This window comes from Podarcis cretensis (assembly GCF_951804945.1).
Source record: "Podarcis cretensis genome assembly, chromosome: 11".
Taxonomy (NCBI): Eukaryota; Metazoa; Chordata; class Lepidosauria; order Squamata; family Lacertidae; genus Podarcis; species Podarcis cretensis.
The window spans coordinates 1,837,032-1,858,617 of record NC_137180.1 but is presented as its reverse complement, the minus strand read 5'-3'; the positions used below and the strand labels follow the sequence as shown (position 1 = coordinate 1,858,617).

Below are 21,586 nucleotides of genomic sequence, written 5' to 3'. Positions count from 1 at the left end.
CATTGCAAAGTATATAATTTTTGTTCTGGATCTTGAATCACTGCAACATTTTCAATTTCATTATGTGCTATGTGCTATAAAATCTCTCATCTCCATTTAAAAAAATGAATAGTGCAGTTTTAAATTAAATTTTGTTTTTAACCCAGTATCCATACTTGAGCTTGTGGCAGAAGGGAATATAGAGCAACTAGTGGCTTAAAAAAAATCCACTTTATAAAAACTATTAAGCAGGGAGCATTTTATCAAAAATTGGGTAGATAAAAGTTTCTCTGTATGATACAATGATACAAAGAATGAAATGAAAACTGGCACCTATTTCTCTTCTCTAAAGATGGCATAAACTGATGGCAATCTATGATGGTGTGCAGTAGTGGGAGGGCAATGACTTTGCATAAAAATTGTAAAAGTAGTAGGATATCTAGTACCTAGATGCTTCCAACACACCTGGCCAGACTCCTTTATAGCAGGCACCCAAGATCCAGCTCTAGACATTTACACTTCTGCATCAGAAGGTACATCTGTGGTTTCAAGAGAGTGAGTGAAATATAGATTCAAAATGTGCTGCGTTTTAGCAGTAACAGTTAAGTGATTCCCTAGAAAGCAGAGAAATAAAAGGAATTTGGGAACAAAAGTGTTTCAGAAGTTTGAAAAAAATGCCTGGAGATGTTTGAAGATGGTGCGAATGGGTTCTGCTCCATTGATAATTGCCTTTACACTGTCATTTATGAAGTAATTGAAATTAAGGAGCCTTGGAATATCATTTGAAAAATTCTGAAAGATCATTTACATCACTTCTGTTGTTCTCAAGCATAAATCCCTTGGATGTACAGTAGTACCTGAATGGAAGCCAGAAATAATTATTTAAACTTTTCTGCTTCTCTGTTCTTGCTCTGTGAGTTGCAAGCAAGTAGCCCAGTACTTGTACTCAAGTGTGTGGTCATTTTTATTCTGTTTACTTGTTTTGGAAGCGCCTTTATCCTGTGTCCCCAGCCCCTTTCAAGAACACTTTTTAAAATGCCAAGCCCCCTTTGTTATGTCAGATGCTGAGACTATTTCAGGGAAGCTACATTATGTATTTTCACAGTAAATAATTCTAACTCCTGTATGTCCTTTTCCCTCCCAGAAATGTTTTCATAAACTAAAGGAGCTTTCAGAAATACATTATGCTAGGGGTTGGAAACTATTCTGAAACATAGTTTTTTAATGTCCAAGCAGCAGAGTAAACTCTGACTGGAATTAGTGAACTAGCACTGCAGAAACCAATAGCAATATCCCAGAAACAGCTTTAACAATAAATCTTAGCACATTAGGAGTTGCCCTTTTTATTTTATGTAAATTGTAAGAAAGAAATGTGTTACAATATATTGGGTGACTTACAGCACTCCCACACATGAGCGATGACATTCGCTCCTCCTCAGTCAATCTATCAGAGAGCCTGACATCGATTTAAATGGAATGTCATTCTAGAAAATAGCCTTTTTAATGGAAAGTAATATTATTTTGACAGTCAAATGGTTCACAGTGCATGACTGAGACAGATGACTCTTCTGAAGTAGGTGTTCTGATTCTGATGCATTTTAAAGCCTGGTAGCTAAATCATAATCTTTTGGGATCTAAGGTATAAAATTTAAATTGTGACATGTTGAAGTATGTGTGCAAAGACATTAATTCTCTGTGTCCACCTGATTTCACTGTACATTAAGTTTAAATATTAAGTCTGATGAGTAATTTAAATGTGTTCATATTTGTGGCATTCTGCAGTATTTGCAAATTAAATAGCCAAATATGAGAAATGTAAGGCTGTAAGTGACAGTATGCAAGCTTCAAAAAGCTTGAGGATAGTTTAGGATTTCTGTGAAGCTCCTTATTACACTGTAGTAAGGAAAGGGAGACCAAGTGAGGCAGGGCTCTGCAAGCAGCTGGTCTCCACATCAAACCAGTGCAATTCTTGGGTAGCATGTTGCCCTTTTGCAATAATTTTAATTTATTGCACAGCTTCACAATACCATCCTGAGATAACTAAATGAAAAAGATACTTCAGAGGCTATTTCTGTGTGGGGAGGACAAGGAAAGGCTACCTGTGCCAATGGTTGACACTTAAACAAAACCCACTCAGCTTCATGAGTGAGTGATCCCAGACAGGCTTTGGATTCCAGCGGGATCTCTTGAATGCTGGATGATGTTTCAATTAGTTTGTGGGAAAGAAGAGCTGTTTACCCTTTAGACCCCCTCTGCGTCCTTAATAAAGGCAGTCTCTCTCATATGGGAATATCAGTAAAGGTAAAGGTAAAGGTACCCCTGCCCGTACGTGCCAGTCTTGACAGACTCTGGGGTTGTGCGCCCATCTCACTTAAGAGGCCAGGGGCCAGCGCTGTCCGGAGACACTTCCGGGTCACGTGGCCAGCGTGACATCGCTGCTCTACTTATTAAGCTGGGAAAGGATTTGATCTAAAATGACTATACTTGCCACACTGATGTTTAATGATCACTCAAAGGAACAAAAGGGGAAAGAGTTGGGATTATAGTGGGTAAATAGTGCCCTCTAATGTTCGTATAAGGGACGCGGGTGGCGCTGTGGGTAAAAGCCTCAGCGCCTAGGGCTTGCCGATCGAAAGGTCGGCGGTTCGAATCCCCGCGGCGGGGTGCGCTCCCGCTGCTCGGTCCCAGCGCCTGCCAACCTAGCAGTTCGAAAGCACCCCCGGGTGCAAGTAGATAAATAGGGACCGCTTACCAGCGGGAAGGTAAACGGCGTTTCCGTGTGCGGCTCTGGCTCTGGCCAGAGCAGCGATGTCACGCTGGCCACGTGACCCGGAAGTGTCTCCGGACAGCGCTGGCCCCTGGCCTCTTAAGTGAGATGGGCGCACAACCCCAGAGTCTGTCAAGACTGGCCCGTACGGGCAGGGGTACCTTTACCTTACCTTTAATGTTCATATAATAAACATTTCCAGTTTCTTAGTTTTTCATGGACACAGTTTAAAAGGTGATGCTTGCTGCCAGCACTCTTATGTCTGTGAGTTCATACCCTCCAAGTGACCCGATTTGCCAGGGACAGTCCCATAATTATAGAAGCCATCCCAGCTTCTGATTTGATCCCCTCCATGTCTCAGAGAACAATTAAAAGTGGTGTGGGTGTAGGTGCAAAAACGGAGTCCTGATTATCCTGAAAATAGAATCCCTGCACCAAATGAGGAAACAGTGAAGCTGGCATACAAAACCCTTCCAATAATTTTGAAGGGGAAAGTCCCCAATCCACTTTAAATTATTTAATTGCAATGCTTCACAGCCGGTCATTTCTTAGGAAACACGTGGAGTGTTTATTCCTTTATTGTAAATGGAAATTTACACTGCAAGGCTTTACATGTCTACTCAGAAGTAAGTCCCACTATATTCAATAGTGCTTACTCCCAAAAATCATTGTAAAGACTGGTCTCTTCAACCTTATAACTGTTGATGACTGTAATAGCAGGTGGTTCCACAGGGAAGGACAAGGGATTTCTAAAGGGATAGATGACCAAAATTAGCTTTAGCATGTATAACGGGGCATGAATCCAATATCTCTATTCAGACCAGGTCTCTCCATAGTTTTTAGTTTGGTAATGAGTTGTAATTCAGCAACTTCTCTTTCTCTTGTGCTGTACACAATCCCTTCCCTCACACCTATTTTCTTTACTGTGAGGCGGAGAGGTTGTAATTAGCTCAAGGTGGCTGATGTCAATGTGTCTGTGACATCTATGTGTGCAGGAGATCAAACGTGGGTGAAACTTTCTGATGTAGAAAGTCCCTGTTTCCATCAGAGAAATGCTAGAGGATTTTTGGAGTTATGTATATATTAAAAGAATTAGTGTCTGTGGTGCTGGTGAGAGTTTCTTGATTCGTATAATTTTACTCCTAAAAAGTTTATTTAGAAGATGTAAACTATTCCAGAGTAAATTGTTTCTAGATAAGAAAGACCAACAAAATAAAACAGTGTTGTAAAATTCTTTTTAGTGTGCTCATTTGTTTGTTTGAAAAATATTAATAAAGCTGAACAATCCTTCTTACAATCGCAGTCCAAATATGATCAAATCTACGCATGCCTGACAAGATCTCAGTATCATATGTCAAATGCCAGAGGGAAGAGACCTTTGTTGGTTGATCAAGCCTTACATGCCCTCTAGTCTGAAAAGAAGTTAGGCTGAGGACTGATGTTCACTTAACATTTTGTATCTGTCTATGAGATTACAGTATCCATGGGGTAAGTAGCTATGAAGAAAGCACAGAAGTAAAATTTGCTGAATAGCCCTTTATGATAGTTGGAATCTAGAGCTTAGGCCCAATACTAGGAGCTGGTCACCTTTTCCTGGTATCTGAATTGGAGGCGCCTGCTAGATTTGTTCACACGTGCACTCTCTTCATGCTGCAAGAAACTTCTGGTATCTGCACCTGATACCAAATACACATTGAGAACTGGGAATTGCCTTACTTCATCATGGAAATCCTAGACATTTACTGGAATGCCTGAGTGAAGAAAATAGTCCCAAAGTGGCATTTTGTGAAACACGTGCAGCGCTCTGCATTGATGCCACAGCACTGTCAAATTATTCACTGAAAAGGACAAATACTGCAGGGGACACAAACATTCATTTACATAGTTCTAAACTTTGCATTGATAAAATAGAAACATTGCAGTGATAAAATAGAAACATTTACAGTTTGATATCAGGAGAGTTCAGAGTCAGTGGAGCAAGGTCTCAGATGTAAATTCATCGTTGGCCAATAGAGTGAAATATTGCAGGCTAACCCATTTTTGGACAAGATTTAAAGCAATTATTACTTAAAATTGAGGATATTGGAAACTCTCACATGAGAATCATATTTCAGAAATAATTACATAAGTGTTTGTTTCTGAAAAATCAAATTACAACATCAAAAGAGATCCAGACCCATCTGGCGCCTGCTAGTTTTCAGACTGTGCCTTCAGGGGCATATGCTTGCAGAGGCAAGAAGAATAACCCAAAGTTCAACTGAAAGGTATGATATTTTAAAATCCTGTATACAGTTGAGACCTTTTGAAAAGCACAAACATGATTCCTCTTGTTTGCTAGTAATGTGAATGAAAGCAACTTTCCCCAGGAAATAAAGGTGGAGGTTATATTTAAGAACAATTGGAGGGAATTGAGCATTCTGGAACATATGCGGGAAAAGAGTTAGAAGTGTGTGTTTAAAGTTTAAAGGGTTGAGTGGGAATGTGTGCTACAGCATTCTTCTGGTTCCATGATTAAGTCTGCAGAAAGCAGTTGGACAGAGCCTGACACACACACTGCCCCAAGGCGGTTGCCAAAGTACGCACACCTTCAGCAGGCGATGAACAGGCCATAGCTAGAGTCCAGAAAGTCCTCTAGTCAATACTTTGCCTCATGCGCTTTTTTGTGTTCTGCAGTGATGTTTCCTGTTTTCCTTCTCAGAAGAGCCTGAATCCTTTGTTCTGAAACTTATTATCTTCTGTTACTGCTTTGTTTTAATGCAACTTCTTATTTAATTTATGTCTTCTTTCCAAGCGTGAATATCCAGGTTTCGGTTGGATCTATTTTAAGGTGAATTAATTAACCAGCATAATAATACATTCTTACGTTTTCTTAACATTTTATTTCATTTTTAAAAACCTCTCATAGTTACAGAGAAATCTGTGTGGTAAACATAATAACCAACTTTATCTCTCTCCCCCTTCCCCTTTGTGTTGTGTGTGTTTTTATTCCAATGGAAAAAATAGGGAAATCTTCCTCCAGATTACAGGATCAGTCTGATTGACATTGGCCTGGTGATTGAGTACCTCATGGGAGGAGCTTACCGCTGCAATTATACTCGGAAACGCTTCCGAACCCTCTATCACAACTTATTTGGCCCCAAGAGAGTAAGGACTGTTATTATTGAGGGTTTTTGTGCTTGCTTCTTTCCTAAGGGGTTGCAGTGAGCGGTGAGCCTACTGGAAGGAATGTGGGGAAGGGGCAGCGGTGGGGAAGCTTTTTCAGCCAAAGGGCCACCTTCTCTTCCAGAGCAACCTTCCAGGGCAGAAGGGCCAGAAGCAAAAGTGGGCAGGGAAGGAACATGAATATCAGCTTTGCACAGGAAGCCAGTTTCTGCGCACTCACACACTCACACACTCACACGCATCTGTCCTCCTTCCAGGCAAGCAAGAAGCATGGTCAGAGTTCAGGTTCAGACCGAAACGTTCAAGGGATACAAAGTACAGCTGGGAAGGGTTGTGACTCAGGAGGTTGTATGGCCTGGGGAGAGACATTTGCCGTCCTGCCACACCCCTCGCTAGATGCCTTGGAGGGCCACACTGGTTCCCAGGGCCTGAGGTTCCTCGTGCCTGACTTAGAGTATGGCTGGGGCTGGGGGCCTTTTTCCAACCACACTTCCATACAGAAAGTCCTGAGATCCTGGGAGGCACTTCCCCAAGACACACATTGTTTTCCAAACTGCTTTCAAAGCTGCCGGTGGCAGCCCAGCCAGCAGCGGGCATCAAAGTTAAGGGTGATTTCTTCATTTGCCATTCTTTACTCTGAGAATTTATTCTATTTGCACAAATATTTGTAATTCACTTCCACTTTCCAAAAGATGCTCAGAACAGCTAACGGGGGGGGGGGGGGAGGTGTTCAGCATTTTAGAAATAGGGAGTTCTTCGCATGCATTGTAGAGGTCATCAGATCCTTGTGTAGAAGGCCATATTCTGAAAAAGATCCCACACGTAAGATATTAAAATAGGTTCCAGTAAAGTTGTAGTCAAGTAATCAAAAGCAAATTCCCAAACATGTGCGAGTAGCAAATGTTCTATGCTTCTGCAGTTAACAGAAATGATATTCTCTATTTAGCCATCTCTTGCTTTTTTGTGAAAGCTTTTCTGAAAATAACATAAATATGGGCACATGGGAGGAGAGACTCTCCTATAGACCCCATGAAGCAGGAGAATTGATTATGTGCAGTTCAACATGAACTACAACATCTAGATCTAGGGGATTTCCTAATATATGGACTGGGGTTCCAAAATCAGAACTGAGCATGATTGATTGGTGAGGTGGGGGGGCAGTGGTTCTGCAGTCTCTGTGCTTTGCAGTGTAATCCTATTCCTGTCTACTCAGAAGTAAGCCCTGTTGAATTAAGTAGGACTTACTCTCAGGTATGTGTGTATAGGATTGCTGCACGCGCGCACACACACACCCCTTTATATATTTGAAACATTGTCATTTCTTCTTCTGCCTACAGCCCAAAGCCCTGAAACTGCTGGGAATGGAAGTAAGTGTCATTTAATTCATTTTGTTTTGTTTTTGTTTTTTTAAGAAAAGATGATGATAGTTGTTAAGTTGTGGGTTGACATAGCAGACAACACAGCGATTTCTCCAAGTAGCTCTTTATTTTGTAAGCTGGAATAGAACTGACTGCAAACAGCTCAGCCGGCCTGCTTTTATAGGCAGCCGGCTGTCAACATTGTAGCAACAAGAGCCCAGAGTTCCCGCCTAAAATAACTGACGTGGACCTGAGTGAAAACTATCTACAGACCTGAGTGAAAACTATATACAGTATCCCCCTGCTGGCCCAGGGTGAAACTTCACTACATAACACCCCTCCCCACCGAGATAAGGCGTTAGTTACAATCGTAATGGTTTCCTTATATACAGCACTACGCGTAATGGTTCAATTAGGCACAAAAGCATATCGGTTACATTTCCCATACTTAGACCAACAGTGATACATGTCCAACAACATAGTCCTTTAAATAAGTTGGGCGCTTGGGAACTCTGCCAGACCGCCGGGGACTGGTAGCCAAGTCCGGAGGGCCACACAGTTCTTGCTGAGGCTGTGGTGCGACCCTAGGTGGCGTTGGAACCAACTCCCCTGGATCCGCTGCTGTGGGTGGAGCCTCCGCAAGTGGAGTGGTCTGAGTCTGTGGTAAGTCTGGCAGACCCTCTGAAGCGGCTTGGTTCGGCTCCACGCTGGCAGTTTGCGAGGGAGGTGTAGGTGGGGCCTCGCCATCTGTACGTGTCTCTTCTGGAGCCGCAAGCGCAGTTGGGGGCACCTCGGTAGTGTCCAAGTCCCCAACCCTGCGCCTAAGCTGGTCTATGTGCCGTCGCCACAAGCGTCCGTCTTCGAGTGCCACCTGGTACGAGCGAGGTCCAGTGACTCCCACTACTGTGGCTGGCACCCAAGGAATGTCCCCCACATAGTTCCGGGCAAAGACCTGGTTTCCTGGGACAAATGCCCGTGGCGCGTTGGCACAGCCTGGGGGTTCAGCCACGGCAAAGTCCGGGTGCAGCCGGTCGAGCGGTGACCTGAGGCGGCGGCCCATAAGCAGTTCAGCAGGACTCCTCCCTGTGGCCGCATGAGGGGTGATGTGTTGCACGAACAAGTATTCGGCGACCCGCTCATGCCAGTCTCCCCGGTCCAGGCGCGCCAGTGCCTCTTTTGCCGAGCGCACCATTCTTTCCGCTTGCCCGTTGCTGGATGGATGGAAGGGTGCCATTAGGGCATGGCGGATGCCCAGTCCCAAAAGATACCGCTCAAACGTGCCTGACGTGAACTGCGGTCCGTTGTCAGAGACAAGGACATCAGGACACCCATGCGTTGCAAACAGGCCTCGCAGCACCCGGATGACAGCTTCGGTAGTGGTGGAGGGCATCAGGGCGACCTCCAGCCATTTGGAATAGGCGTCCACCACTACCATAAAGGTCCGGCCGTGAAAGGGGCCAGCCAAATCGATGTGCACCCTCGACCAGGGTGTCTTTGGCATCTCCCAGGTGTGTCCCTTAGCTGCCGGTGGTGCAGGCCTCAACTCTTGGCACGCTTGACAGGCGGACACCCAGGCAGTGATGGCATCGTCCATATTAGGCCACCAGACGTAACACCGAGCCAATGCCTTCATTTTGACAATTCCCGGGTGGCCAACGTGCAGAGCCTCCAGGACGCGCTGACGGAGTCCCTGGGGAATCACGACGTGGTCTCCCCACAGCAGACAGCCGCGATGAGCTGAGAGTTCATGTTGTCTGGTTGCGAAGGGCTGGAACTCCGATGCAAAAGGCCCTTGTGGCCACCCCCTCCACACCCAGTTGAGCACCCGGCTGATGGTGCGATCCTGGGCAGACGCGGAGGCCACAGTGGCAGCCGATACAGGCGCTGCCGGAAGATCCTCAATTAGAAGGAGCGATGAAGCTGGAGCCGGGTCTTCCACAAATGCTGGAAGAGGGCAACGGCTGAGGGCGTCGGCATGGCCCATCGATTTCCCCGGGCGATGGATGAGCCGGTAGTGGTAGGCAGCCAGGAAAACAGTCCATCGCAGCATGCGTGGCGAGAGGACCGGTGGAGTTGGACGATCACCGGCGAGGAGGCCCAGGAATGGCTTGTGGTCAGTGATGAGGTCAAAAGTCCTGCCATAGAGGTATTCATGGAACCTCTTCACTCCAGCCACAAGTGCCAGTGCCTCCTTGTCGAGCTGGCTGTAATTCCGTTCCGTCGGAGATAGCGTCCTGGAAAAGTAGGCGAGCGGTGCTTCTCTTCCGTCTGGAAAACGGTGACTAAGGACAGCACCGATGCCAAAAGGTGAGGCGTCGCAGGCAAGGACCAGCGGCCTGGATTCACTGTACTGTACCAGCACACTGTCTGATGAAAGGAGAGCCTTGACCGCGTTGAAGGCCGCCGTCTCCCGATGACCCCAGGCCCAAGGCGTCTTAGTGCTAAGGAGTCGGTGAAGAGGCTCAGCCACTGTGGCTTTGTGGGGCAGGAACATGTTATAAAAGTTCAGCAGCCCCAGGAACGCCTGCAACTCCGTCTTGTTCTTTGGGGTGGGGGCCTGCTGGATAGCGTGGATCTTGGATGTGGTCGGGTGAAGGCCGGAGGCATCGATAAGATAGCCCAGGAACTCTACCTGTGGAACGGCGATCTGGCACTTCTCCCTCTTTACCTTGAGCCCGGCCTCTTGGAACCTGGTCAGCACGGCACGGAGGCGCTCGAATAGCTGCTGGTGTGAGTCTGCAGACACCAAGACGTCATCAAAATATGGTACCACGCCCGGAAGCCCTTGCAGGAGACGCTCCATAAGGCTTTGGAAGATGCCAGGAGCCACACTCACCCCGAACTGCAACCGGCGGCAACGGAATGCCCCCCGGTGGGTGACGATCGTCTGGGCTTCAGCAGTGGCATCATCGACGGGCAGTTGTTGATAGGCTTGGGCAAGGTCCAGCTTAGCGAAGACCTTACCCTCACCCAGGGAATGCAGCAGGTGTTGGACAACAGGAACCGGATAAGCGTGCTGCTGAAGTGCCTTGTTGATCGTGCACTTGTAGTCAGCGCAGATTCTCAACGACCCATCTGGCTTGACAGGCGTGACGATGGGGGTTTCCCACTTGGCGTGGTCAACCGGCTCCAAAACTCCTTGGGCGATCAGTTTGTCCAGTTGTTCGTCCACCTTAGCCTTGAGAGCAAAGGGAACCCGGCGTGGCTTTAGCTTGATGGGGGCGACTTGTGGATCAAGGCTAAAGGAGATGGGCGTACCTGTATATTGCCCCAAGGTGCCGTCAAAAACCTCGGCAAAGTCTTTGACCAGATCCTCAGTCTCTGCGTTAGAGATGCAGTTGATGCCGGTGACTTCCAGGCCGAGGGCATCAAACCAGTCTAGCCCTAGGAGGCTTGGCCGCTGACCTTCGACCACCACCAACCGGAGCAGGCCCGAAAAATCCTTGAAGGCGATCCGGAACCGGCCAACGCCTACCACGGGAATGTCGTTTCCCTGGTAGTCTCTCAGGTGTACATGGTGAGAGTCAAGTTGCCTTTTGGACACTCTGGGTACCAGTCTTTTGATGGTGCTCCATGACACGATGGACAGGGCAGACCCGGTGTCGATCTCCATGTCACATGGAGCTCCTTCAATGAGCACCGTGACGTTCAGCTTGCGTCGTGTAGGCGAGTCGGTTTGGCCAATCGTGGTTCCAGACGGGCAGCGGCAGTTGGTGAGAGCGAAACAACTTTCCTTGGCAGACTGGAGTGAAGACTTGGACTTGCAAGTCGATGAAGGGGGGGTGTCAGACGGAGCCGATCGGCAGACCTTAGCGATGTGGCCCCTTCTGGAACACTTCCTACAGATGGCGTCTCTGAATCGACACTTGGCACGGGAATGGTTGCCTCCGCAGCCGGCACATTCCGGTTGGCCCTTGGACTTCTGTTGGAACTTCCTGCGCTCCCGCTTTGTCTGGTGCACGTCATCGTCTTCACTGGAGGATGCCTCATCACTGCTGGCCTCTTCATGATGCACCGGAACTGGCTCCCTAGCAAGACGCGGGCTGCTGGACTTGCGGATCTCCTGGGCGGAGCGTTCAGCAGCTTCTGAGGCCACAGCCTCCTCAATGGCTTTCTGTAGCGTGAGGTCTGGCTTGGCGAGGAGACGCCATTGCAGATGGGTGTCCCGGACCCCGCAGACGATTTGATCCATCAGGGCATCGTCTAAGTCTCGGAACTCACAGTGCATTGCAGCCTGTCGCAGGGCGGTGGTGTAGTTGTTGATTGACTCCCCCTCTGCCTGGTTCCGGTGGTAGAACGCATGGCGGGCAGCAATCTTGGACGGCTTTGGTGCGTAGTGGTTGCGGAGCTTCTCTTGGATCGTGTCCCATGGTGTTGCCTGGACAGAGGCTGAGGAATAGGCCCCGCTTCCGATCCTTTGATACTGCTGTCAGCTCGTTGGCTTGGAGGTAGCAGTCGAACCGAGCGAGGTAGGAGTCCCATGATTCAGAGGCTGGTGCAAACGGCGGTAGAGGTACAAGTGAAGCCATGATTCCGATGCCGGCGTGAAGGGCGATGGATGGAACACAGTGTTCTTAGCCAGAACAGTCAGCTCTGAATTGGTTCTGTCCAGTGATTTCGCTCAGTGATTTCGCTCTGTGATTCAGCTCAGTGATTCAGCTCAGTTCAGAGGCTGGCCGCATCTGGCTGTGCTCTGATGTCCATCGATCCCACCTTCGTCGCCAGTGTTAAGTTGTGGGTTGACATAGCAGACGACACAGCGATTTCTCCAAGTAGCTCTTTATTTTGTAAGCTGGAATAGAACTGACTGCAAACAGCTCAGCCGGCCTGCTTTTATAGGCAGCCGGCTGTCAACATTGTAGCAACAAGAGCCCAGAGTTCCCGCCTAAAATAACTGACGTGGACCTGAGTGAAAACTATCTACAGACCTGAGTGAAAACTATATACAGTATCCCCCTGCTGGCCCAGGGTGAAACTTCACTACATAACAATAGTAATGGGAGGGCAGGGGGAGTAATTTTTTTAAAAGTATGAAGTCAGGGCTGAAGTGGTGATCCCAGGAAGTGGCCTATGTTGGTTCAAGGCTCCCTTCTGGGCGCCGCCATTTTGGTTCTTAAGAGTTAGAAAAAATGGAGGTAAGAAATATGAGTGGCTAAGAAAATTTAAAAAGAAGAAGGAAAAATGTATTTAAAATGTTTAATAAATATTTTTGATTTTTTTTGAAAAATTAAGGAAAAGGAACCAAAGAAGAAGAATAAAATCTAGATAAAATAAGAATAAAAGGACCCCCCCCAAAAAAAAACACCAAAAAAAAACATCAAGGGATAAAGATTATAATTTTTAAAAACAATAAATAAATAAATGTCATAGTAAATGTTTTGATGGGTCCCTGCCCACAACCTCCGCACCGGTCTCCGTGCAGGTCGGGTGGGGGCCAGGTTTGAACTGGCATGCCCACTTCCATGCAGCCTGCCTGGCTCTCACCATCCCTGCCTATCTCTCCTCATTTATGGCAGCCACAGTGGCGATGGAGGAGGCTGGTGGGTGCTTGGTCGGGGGGTGGCTCCACTGCGCTATCCGCTGGACTTCCTCCAAGCCTCGCTGAGCCACCGCTGGGGCAATCCCTGTCCTGGTGCAGCTGAGGTCATCTGGTGGGGGGGCTGGGAGCCTCGCACAGCCCTCCCCCCATTGCTGCGTCCGGTGCCCCCACTCTGGGCGGCTTCCAACAGAATATTAAAACAGAATAAACCATCAAACATTGAAAACTTCCCTAAACAGGGCTGCCTTCATATGTCTTCTAAAAGTCAGGTAGTTGTTTATTTCCTTGACATCTGATAGGGCGCCATTGACTGGTTGTGTTGTGTTAAAAACAAATGAGCTCTGCACTTAAAGGCACAGATAGGTAGCTAATTGCTTGTTTGGCTCTAAATTGATGAGTTTTTATAAGGCTATTCATAAAGAAAGGTGAATTAAGGCTAATTCTTAATTATAGGTTGGTGCATGTGACATTGGGGAGATTCTACTACCATTAATATGCTGGGATCTGCTACTAGAAATGACCAAAGCACAGTTCAAGACCAGACTTGTCCAACGCCCCTCCTGTGCTGTATCGGGGAGCACAGGTGCAGTTTGCTCTTCCACCCCCATAGGCACATGGAAGCAACAACTGTGGGGCACTGCTGGAAAAAGCTCAGCAGCAAAAAAAATCAGCTCTGTGAATGTACCCAAGGACAGCATGGGAATCAGTCTTTCCCACAACAGTATGAGATTGTTTTCTAATTTTGACAGGATGAATGTAATCCACATTCACATAATTCTAAAGCAAGATATTTCATAAAACACATAATATAGTTTACGATATTTGTGTTGGCTTAAGTTGGCCAGCAAGGCATTCAACAGGAATTTATTGTTTTTAATGCAGGGACTGGATAGATGTTAGCAATGCTATTTATTTCAACAAGTATTTCTTGAAGTACTAAAACTGTTGTTTTGTGGGCATCATTCTTCAGTTCAGATATATTAAAGGCTGGGTTATTTACATCTGTTTTGTGATGGAGGGCCCAAGGCAGTATGTATTATTATTGTGAGAAAGTGTGGATGTTTTGCCCTGTGTGAGAAAGTATCTAGAGTCACATAAACTAAAGAGAGCAAGTTTGTTAGTAACTTATGACTGTAGCAAAGGAACTAGTTTAATGTCTCCTAACAAACATTACATGGCTGAAACTGTTTTGGTCTGATGGCGTTTTCTCCATTTAACAGGATGATGTTCCACTGCGGAGGGGAAGAAAAACAACCAAGAAGCGAGAGGAAGAAGTGGACATTGATCTTGATGATCCTGAGATTAACCATTTCCCTTTTCCCTTTCATGAGTTGATGGTGTGGGCTGTGCTAATGAAGCGTCAGAAGATGGCCCTCTTTTTCTGGCAACATGGAGAGGAAGCCATGGCTAAGGCTTTAGTGGCCTGTAAGCTCTGCAAAGCCATGGCCCACGAAGCATCTGAGAATGATATGGTGGATGACATATCTCAGGAGTTAAATCATAACTCCAGGTTGAATAATTAATGAATTCATCTTGATTTGTTTCTACTGATACTACCTAAAAGCCTGTTACAATGACCCCACTTCTTTTAAACACTGATCTGATGATAGCCAGACCAAACAAGATGCCTTCCTGCACTTGTGTATAGTAGGTTTTCCAGGAGAAACCTACTTATTTGGAGGCCACCATTGCCTCAGAAGGCAAGCAAGGAGCAGGGATATTGCTGGCTTGGAGGTAGAAAACAACCTTAACCTCCCCAGCTGTTCTGCTGCACCTGTAAAACAGGAGCTTGTTCCAAGAGCCAGACATAGCCCCACACATGAATCGTAAGAACTTTGCCACAACTGTAGCTGGTTTTCAGGGAGCAAGCCTCCTTCTCTGGTGGCAAGTTCCAGTCACCCCTACAGTGACTAGTTGTAGGTGGGTTTGCTCTTGCATGAGAGCAGGAGCAGGGAATGTGAGCTAGCTTGGCTTCTAAGTAAGAGCTAGGATTCTGGGGAGCTGTGTCTGCATGCAGCTCACAAAGGCATATCCAGTGTGGTTGGGGGAGGGTATTACAGACTTTTCTTATCACCAGCATCAGCAACAGATATCCTGTGGCTCTTACTGGGGAACTGGATTGTCAGAGTCCTGTAGTTGGGCAAGGAGGACCTGCAAGTGGGCTGGTGGACTCAGCATGCCCTGAGGTAGCAAGAGAGGATAGTGACTATAGAGCTGAAGGTTAATGTGAGCCAATCCTAAGTTAGTACAGCATTATCATATTTGGGCCAGTTTACTGTTCACTGTACCTTTATTGTACCTTTCTATCTATTAATGTGCTGTTTACTGCTTTGGGGGGTCGTTGGGCCAAGACGTTGTGTGTGTGTAATTATAATATAATAGAATATAATAGAATATATAGCATAACACTTCCCAGAAGTACCCAGGTATTTATTTCAGTGCCCTTATTGACCCAAGGAGTTTGATAGGTATGAGGGTGCCACGGAGAAGACCTTTCCGTTGATCTTTGCTGTTGGAATGTGATGTGTAGATAATACAGTAAATAAATTCCTCTGGATTGATTTATGTGGAGTGGTAATATTTCAGATATCTATAAAACCCCAGGACTTTTATGGTCAAAAATTGCACTTTGCATTTTACTGGGAAAGTTATAGAAAACTGGTGCAGATGCTGAATCCCTGGTATTATGCACCTGTGGTGACTCAGCCCTAAGCTCATGCTATTGTGCCATCAAACGGCTGCTCTGAGTAGCACACATTATGATAGTCTAAGGTTCTTAAGATGCAAATGGCAGCTGTTAAATGGCCTTAAGATAAAAGCAGATGCAGCCTTCACACAATATATTGTTGTGAATCTCCTGGCTAAGCTCTCTAACACCATGGGATTTCAGAATTGGCTGTGAAGCAGCCCAGACAAGGCAGGACGTGCTGAATGTTGCCTATTATGAGCATTCCTCAAACACATAGATACGCACAGAAGTAACAAGGCCTGTCAAGACAAGGAACAACTATCATCACCTTCATCTAGTACCATGAAATCCTCAGTCAGTTCATTGGTATCCAGTCCCCTGTTATGGCCAAACACTGCATAAATCCCAAGGGTGCTTCCAGATTGTCACTATATTCTGGTGGGATTAAATTACAAGCAGAAAATTCAGGCAGTGCAATTAAAGCTGTTTTGGAGCTCTAGCGCGTGCTTACCCAAAAGATCCAACTTTTTGCAATAGGGAAAATGTAGTGGGAAGTGCAGGAGAAGACTTCGTTGGACACAACAGTCTTCTAGCCTGCCCACTAACAAATGAGAGTGAATGCTTATTAAACAATCAATGCCATCTAATTTCCCTGCAAACAAATTACAAGGAATGCTCAATAAAAACAGGTTGCCTGGAAGTCCTCTAGCACTTCCCTTCAGACCTGGGTTGAATGAAAAAAGAGGATGCTTATATGTTTGACTTCCATACCTCTACTATTCACTTAGCACAGTTGGGTGGGGGGGATGCACTATATTCCCTTAGTTAAGGATTCCCTAGGAAATGTGCTTTTCTCAAACAGGTAATAGGAAGTGGAATGGTTCAGATGTAAGCCACCAAGGTGAAGAAAGGAAGCAAGTGGGAGCAACAGTAAATTAAGGAGCTTCACTAGATGCCTAACCTTCAGCACCAATATGCCAAGTGCACCTGAGTATAGCATAGTCCTTTCAGCAGAAGTGTTCCCAGTTGTTTAGCTTCCATGTAACAGATTGGATTGCACAAGCTAACAAAAAGCGGCCTGTATTGCAGGGATTTTGGCCAGCTGGCAGTGGAGCTCCTGGACCAGTCCTACAAGCAGGATGAGCAGCTGGCAATGAAACTTCTGACCTACGAGCTGAAGAACTGGAGCAATGCCACGTGCCTGCAACTCGCAGTGGCAGCCAAACATCGCGATTTCATTGCTCACACTTGTAGCCAAATGCTGCTCACAGACATGTGGATGGGGAGACTCCGGATGCGCAAGAATTCCAGCCTAAAGGTCAGGACTGTTTTAAAATCATATCATAACTTGAGGCTTAGGGAGAGGTCGTGCTGCTTTGACCATGTAAAGCATTGATGGGGCTTCTGCAAATCTTTCCACTTTAAACTCTAAAGGGAGGTGTCGTAAGGCAAGGCTGAGCTACTCCTTTTAAGCTCTCTAGGACGCCAGGTCTTTTAGGAAGCATCTATGGCCAGCCTCTGCTCCCGCCATCCCTGGCTTTGCCCACACAATGGGTTTTCGCACCAGCCCCTGGCGAGTCATTTTGAAACCCACATGCATGAGTATCAGATTATTGGATGGCCCAGAGAGCACATGTAATTTGAAACTAAATAAGCAACTGGCATAACCATAACCTGTTAATTGTGATGATTATTGTTATCATTATTATTGCTTTAGGTAATTCTAGGAATTCTACTTCCTCCTTCAATTCTCAGCTTGGAGTTCAAGAACAAAGATGACATGCCTTACATGTCTCAGGCTCAAGAGATCCAACTTCAAGAAAAAGAGCCGGAGGAACCAGAAAAGCCAGTGAAAGAAAAAGAAGAGGAGGACATGGAACTCACAGTAAGGGAACACATTGCTGGAAGTGGTTCGCGCAGCCATTACCCCCCCCCCCCTTACCATTTCCACTTCGGTATGTGTTAGGGGAGGGGTCACCAACCTTTTAGGGTCCTTGGGCACAATTGGAGGCCGCAGAAACACATAGTGCCCCACAACTGTTCCATTGGCCACAATAGATCACCTTTTTCCAAGTTTAACTTCAGCAGAGGAGAAGCCCCTGTGACTGCCATGTTGGTGAACCCTCTATTAAGGAGTGCCATGTTTTTAGGGAGCCCAATCCACCCAGAACCTCTCCCGAGATGCCCTGTTGAAAGTAACCATGGCTGAGTATAAGCCGTGTTGTATAGTTTGTGGCCAGGAAGAGTTCCTAGAGTCAAATGAGGTAATGAATTACAGAAGTTCCATTTTGCTTCTGGGAAACAATGCATTGTGACGCAGCTGGCCACCATTGGTTGTGCCTTGACTTCAATAGTGGAGGCGCAGCCAACTATGGCTGATCATGCTTTTTGTAAAGGACACCGTTATACAGACATCCTACTTACAAGGATTATGGAAGGTACAGACTATCAGTAGCGGAGGACTCTTCCCAAATACAATAATTATTTACTATTATTGCTGCAAAGCAATGATTTACAAAAAAAAGATGTCACAACAATATTTTAGATGTGGTGTGTCATTTTGTTATTCTCAAGTTTAAATCTAAATACAATTGTTAATGAAAAACTGTATTTGTAAGCAACTGTATGTTAAAGCTGCTTACTGTTGCAAGGTAACAAAAGTGTTTATCTCCAGCTGTTGCTGTTATACTTAGCAAATGCACCGTTCCTAACATTTTTTGCATTTCTTGTCCACTCCATCTCAAGGACTGAGATACAAGCTAAAAACCACAGCTCCAATTAAATTACGCTTAAGTGATCATGTCCTTGACCAATACTCATTTTACTCTTGCCACCAAAAAACCAAAAACCAGCTGAGATGTTAGGGCAACTCCAGCATCTTGGGGAAAAGTTGGGGTGCAGGATCGCATAAGCCTCTATGAAGTTTTGTCAAATAAAGTGAGCTGTCAAGGATGATTAAGTTGCTGTTAAGAATTGGAGACAAAAACAGGAACATAATAGTTTCATTTGGTGATAGGTCCACATTTAGCATTATAGAGACAAGGTGTTCACAAATATTGACATATATTTAGTGATAATTAAACAATCTGGAATATCTTTCTATGAGTTTTTCACAAGTAGGTTAAGGAACCATTCAGTCGACAAGTTTTAGGATTTCCTGTTTTCAGTTGGAAGCTGGAATGCCTGACCCTTTGAGGATCATCTTTGTGAATATATGGAAATTAGGGGGTTCTTCCAGCCTCTTCTGTTGCCTGACAATCCACTTACAATATTATGGGACAGCTTATTGAGTAGATTGTAAATTGTTCTTTAATGGTCTTATTCTATTATCTTTAGTAGGTGCCTTTTGCATAGTTTTATTTTATTTTCCCTCCTCTAATGTTTATTTGCTTTTCTTAAACATTTTAGAAGCACACATTATATAACAGCTGCTTATGATGGCAAACATTTAGTGAGAAGTCCCTTTGAAGTCAACACTGACTAAATATTCATGTGTGACTTTGCCATGCTGATTTTAAATGAATTTATTGTATGTACAAGAAAGAATCAAACCAGTTAAACCACTAAAAAGCCTCCTGGGCTTCTGCTGGCATAAAACATCACAAGCATTTTTTATTTTATCATAGCTACTTACTGGTCTCTCGGTCCCCATATTCATTTTGTTAAAAATTAGGCTGTTTCCTACAGGCCATCAGCAAGAGCTGTCCCCAAGATCTTATCTGCGGGCAAGCAGAAGGCTCTGCCTACAAGACCCAAAATTCAGGGAAGCAGAAGACGCTAGGCAGAAGATCAGCCTACAGGACCCCTATGCAGGCAAGATCCTGGAAAAAGAGGGAAAGATCAGAAGCCAGTTTAAGATTGACAGGTTGTTTTCCTCCAAAATGAACTTGTTCTGCTTTAATTGTAGTTAATTACTGCTGGCTTCTGATCAATGAGTGAAGTGCTTATTCAAATCCAATAAGCACAGCTACAATGTAGTGAATTACAATTACCCTCTCTTTTGATGCCCTGTTCCCATTCCTTTTTTCCAACACTATATTTTCCTCTAGTAGCAGCACAGGGCACTGTAATGTCTTGTCTTGTCTCTGTGTGTTTCTTTAGAGAAATAGCATGGTTTTCCATGTTCCCTCCTCTCCCCCATCTGACCTTGGTCTTTGCCTTCAGCCTGGGTTCTTTTCCCTCTACCTTCTAACATTATTATTATTAGTAGTATGTATACATTTATTTATTTATTTATTTATTTATTTATTTATTTATTTATTTATACCCTGCATTTTTACCTGGTAGGGACTCAAGGCAGCTTACAGATAAAATAAGAACATCTAAAAACATAGGTGGGGGAAGGGAAAACAATCATTCAAACAATTAAACAACAATTTGTTTTTGTTTGTTAATATGTTATGCACTTTTGTGTTTTTATATTGTAAACTGTCCTGAGATCCTCAGATGAAGGGTGATACAGAAATTTAACAAATAACAGACAGACACACACACACACACACACACACTGATTATTACAATAAAACAGCATGGCACACCCAGTACTTATATCTCTAAGGATTCTGTGGGCACTCAAATTCTTTGCAGTAAACAGCAGAGGGCTCAAGTGACCTCCAGGAGCCTTCAGTTCCAGAATGCATAATATTGGTTTTCTCTGATGTTGTGAATTTATTATTTCATTGTTCGTGTGCTAAAATGAACAAAAGGTACACCAGACACCATATATTTATCAGCGCAAGCAGACCCGTTGCCACGCTGCATGCAACTGCTCACGCCCAGGGATGGGATCATTATACCTGCCACAGTGACAGACAAGTCCCTATATATATAGCACAAGTTCATTTCCCCCAAAATATGTTACCAATCGGTGCCTGGTGCATTATTGCATGACTCAGCCTGACTCGTGATAAATCAGTTACGTTCAAAAAACAGAAAAAACAGAAGCCACCTACGTATAGCAGCCTCCTAGCAAATTATCACCCCTTTCCATCCCTTCCATCCTCTCACAGAGAGAAGTATTTTTCTGCACGTTGCAAACCATTTGCTGTTTTAGCTTCTACCTACAGTGTTTGTGAATAGTAAGAATATTATGAAATAACCATGAAAAGTTACAGATAGGTAGCCGTGTTGGTCTGCCATAGTCAAAACAAAATTAAAAAAAATTCCTTCCAGTAGCACCTTAAAGACCAACTAAGTTAGTTCTTGGTATGAGCTTTCGAAAGCTCATACCAAGAACTAACTTAGTTGGTCTTTAAGGTGCTACTGGAAGGAATTTTTTTAATTTTTTTAATTTTGTATTAACCATGAAAAGAACATTCATGGTTCTTAGGTTGAACTCCTAGTCCAAACCCTGGCAGTTTTGCAAATATTTGTCATTTGTGAGTGTGGGTAGACATTTGTGCTCAGTGGCCTACAGTTACTTCAGAGCCATTATAGCATGAAATACTCCGATAAAGAAGGCGACTTCAGAAATAAAGCAGGAGCCTAGCAAAGGGCCAATGGAACAGACAGACATTTCAATCTGAGCTTGGTTTGTTTTTTAGTTAACAGATTCCATTAATTTCCTGTAATAAACAAAAGTTCCAGCAATTATAGCACTTGAAACATTATGTTCAACTCTGTTTCTATCACAGCGGGTCCGAGAAGGAATACCACCAAGAGCACCATCAGCACCCACCACCCAGTCAGTTTTGCATGATTGCTAAGTTGTACAGTTTGTGCAAGATTGCAAAAGCCAGGAGTTGAAGGGGAGGTGGAGGATTTAGGGGAGTGTGATCAGTTTGTGTCAAGTACAGGAGTTCCCTTCTCCCTTCTGGTTGCTCTCAGATAAGAATTAACAAGCATTCAGTAGATTTATAGTCTTTTTATTACAGTATCATGTTGCAAGCACAGACACACAACCCTCTGCAAGCATAGCAGTTGCTTACTCTGACTCCTCCCCTCAACTTCTGCAGCAAGAAGCACGCCAGTGGGAGGTCCCATCCCCCTGCATTTCCTTTGTTCTCCGACACGCTCATACCTCCAAGTTTGGGGGGGAGGGGCTTCCCCTCCACACCGCCCAGCTGCTCCCTCCCTTCTGGTTGCTTAGTTAC

At 45.1% G+C, this 21,586-nt stretch overlaps 1 protein-coding gene across 6 annotated transcripts in view; it reads left to right on the top strand.

Annotated features, from left to right (window-relative positions):
- The window catches only part of TRPM3 (transient receptor potential cation channel subfamily M member 3), a gene marked incomplete at its 5' end in the record, with an annotated part of 420,896 nt that overhangs the window by 362,562 nt on the left and 36,748 nt on the right, over nucleotides 1–21,586 (top strand). For 4 of the 6 annotated variants that reach the window (XM_079995989.1, XM_079995985.1, XM_079995987.1 and 1 more), the window contains 6 exons: nucleotides 5,538–5,573; nucleotides 5,750–5,890; nucleotides 7,246–7,275; nucleotides 14,026–14,315; nucleotides 16,584–16,812; nucleotides 17,212–17,379. In XM_079995989.1, coding sequence (XP_079852115.1) covers nucleotides 5,538–5,573; nucleotides 5,750–5,890; nucleotides 7,246–7,275; nucleotides 14,026–14,315; nucleotides 16,584–16,812; nucleotides 17,212–17,379 — 894 coding nt within the window. The remainder of the gene's footprint in view (nucleotides 1–5,537; nucleotides 5,574–5,749; nucleotides 5,891–7,245; nucleotides 7,276–14,025; nucleotides 14,316–16,583; nucleotides 16,813–17,211; nucleotides 17,380–21,586) is intronic. The other 2 variants (XM_079995990.1, XM_079995988.1) reach the window with 1 other exon arrangement.